Below are 2824 nucleotides of genomic sequence, written 5' to 3' on the forward strand. Positions count from 1 at the left end.
AGATTCATATTTATGTAAAAAAAACGATGTTTCAGTTCAGATTCACATTGTGAACCTATTCATATTCATATTGTGAACTTGTTCAGATTCACATTGTGAACATTCTCAAATTCACAGTGTGCATAATAGTAAGTCAGATTCACAGTGTGAATCTGAACTGATCGAGAGTTTTCACATTGTGAATGTTAAAAATTGAAATATTTACAGTTTAGATTCACAGTGTGAATCTACACTGATCGAGGTTTTTTTTAACCTTCTCAGATTCACAGTGTGCATAATTGTAAGTCAGATTCACAATGTGAGTCTGAACTGATCGAGCGTTTTCACATTGTGAATGTTGAAAATTGAAATATTTACAGTTTAGATTCACAGTGTGAATGTACACTGTTCGAGGTTTTTATTTATTTATTTTTAGTCGGTGTTGATGTTTATTAATAGAGTATAAAATATTAATATTTTTGGTATAATTAGTTTTTTTTTATAAAAATAAACTTAAATATTGAAAAAACTAACAAAATGAAGTGAGTTTTTTTTCGAAAAAAAAATCGTTTTTTATATATGAACATGGATCTCTATGGAAAGAGGATGAAAAATCGAGAACAACGGTATATTCGTTTTTTTTTATGAAAAATGTGGCCTAAAAAAATTTTAAATGAAAAGATGTGAGTTTTTTTGGTAAGAAGGTGAATTTTTTGCTATAATCCGGTGTGTGCGTTCAATATAAAAGTGTACATCTATTTCCTTGGTCGTTGATCATTATGATTTCCGACGCTCACGATTGGTTTCTTGGTTCTTTGTTAAGTTCTCTATTGAACCTTTGACTTAATTAAAAAAAAAAAATTAAAATTATTTATTCTTTTCCTATATAAATACCTATTATCTAAACAATTTTTTACACATACCTTCTCTTTTTCTCTCTATATAACCTCAATTATCTTCAAAAAAAATTATGGATCCTTTCGACTCGTCCGATGATTCCGATGACGATATATTCTTCAGGATGATGTATCATTATTACACTAACGACCTGCTACAACCAGACGCAACCCCGCTGCTAACGAGACGTGCAATGTAAAACAGAAATCGTGAGGAAGGACACGAGCATCACTATCGCGATTACTTTGCGGATAATTGTGTATACGGGGCGAAGGAATTCAAAAGAAGATTTCGTTTAAGTAGGGATATGTTTTTACGAATCGCCAACGCCTTGGAAAGCCGGTATCGCTTCTTTACTATACTTTTACACAAAATAAATAAAAATGTACTACATGTTTCTTTTTAAATTTACAACATATGCAATATATTTTTAAACTGTAGTTAATTTATGTTTAGGTATGAATTTTTTCAATTGAGATATGATGCTAGAGGTAGACGAGGGTTTACAACGTTGCAGAAATGTGATGCGGCCATTCGTTTGATGGCTATAGGGGAGTCACCCGACACCATGGACGACTATATGAGAATGTCCGAAAGAACCGCAAGGGAGAGTTTGTATACATTGTCAAGGGGTGTTGTTGAAACATTTGGAGACGTGTATTTACGGAAACCTTCGTTGCATGATTTGCAAGAATTGTATGTGGCACATGAAGAACGCCATGGGTTTCCCGGAATGATCGGAAGCATTGATTGCACACACTGGAAATGGAAAAATTGTCTGGTAGCATGGAAAGGGCAATACGCAAGTGGTCATCACGGATCACCTTCGTTGGTTTTAGAGGCTGTTGCTTCTCAAGATTTATGGATTTGGCATGCATTTTTTGGGGTTGCGGATTCCAACAACAACGTGAACGTTCTTGATCAGTCGCCAATATTCGACGATCTTTTGAATGGAAAGGACCCGGATGCACCTTTTTCACAGTGAATGGAAACGAATACAAATATGGGTATTACCTTACAGATGGAATATATCCTCAGTATTCCACATTCGTGAAGGCATTTCGCCACCCGGTTGAATAACGAGACAAATTTTTTAAAAGAAGACAAGAAGGAGCACGTAAGGATGTGGAACGTGCTTTTGGAGTGCTGAAGGCGAAGTGACATATAGTCGAACATGCAGCACGGCCATTGGATTTAGAAACTCTATGATATATCATGTATGCATGTATCATAATGCATAACCTGGTAGTAGAAGATAAAGGGTGAAATATTGCACACTATATCCCAACGGAGCCTAGACACGTTCAGTTTCAACCAGGAACAACAGAGTATTTGCATCGCGTTGTTGACATTCAGGACGCAAATAAACACAGACAACTTCGAGAAGACTTGGCGGATTATATCTTCTATGGTAACAATAACGATAACAAATAGCATTGTATTTTTTTTATATTTTGAATTTGGATGTTATTATTATTATTATTTTTTTGAATTTGGATGTTATGTGTAATTTAATTTCTATGTTAGTTTTAATCTTTAAAAATTATTATATGTTATTTATAAATTTTAAACATTATGTTCTATTTATTATGTTATATTTAAAAAATATTTGTCTAAATTAAAAAAAAAGAAATTCGAAAAAAAAATAAAAAATAAATTATAAAATGGAAAAAAGTTTGTGTTATAACAAGATACAACATGGTGACCATTTTCCCACTTGGTGTTATAACACCATTGATGATGTGTCATGTGATGTGACATCAAAATGATGTTACATCTAGTTGCCCACACCTAATGGTCTTAACCAAATTTACCCCATAACATCAATCTAATCAATCATTTATTTTTTATTTTACATCATTTTTTTTGTCTTTCCCTTTTTGTTTAAATACCATGATATACTTTTTATTTAAAATCACATTTTAAAAGTTTTATTTATAATCGCATT

General features: G+C 32.5%; 1 protein-coding gene across 1 annotated transcript; it reads left to right on the forward strand.

Annotated features, from left to right (window-relative positions):
- The first annotated feature begins 1417 nt into the window (after window positions 1-1417).
- Window positions 1418-1861, forward strand: LOC145112259 (uncharacterized). The gene has a single exon (XM_079048445.1). The coding sequence runs from the start codon at window positions 1418-1420 to the stop codon at window positions 1859-1861; it is 444 nt and encodes a 147-aa protein (XP_078904571.1).
- The last annotated feature ends 963 nt before the right edge of the window (window positions 1862-2824 follow it).

This window comes from Lactuca virosa, chromosome 5 (assembly GCF_052849685.1).
Source record: "Lactuca virosa cultivar CGN04683 chromosome 5, Lactuca_virosa_CGN04683_v6, whole genome shotgun sequence".
NCBI lineage: Eukaryota > Viridiplantae > Streptophyta > Magnoliopsida > Asterales > Asteraceae > Lactuca > Lactuca virosa.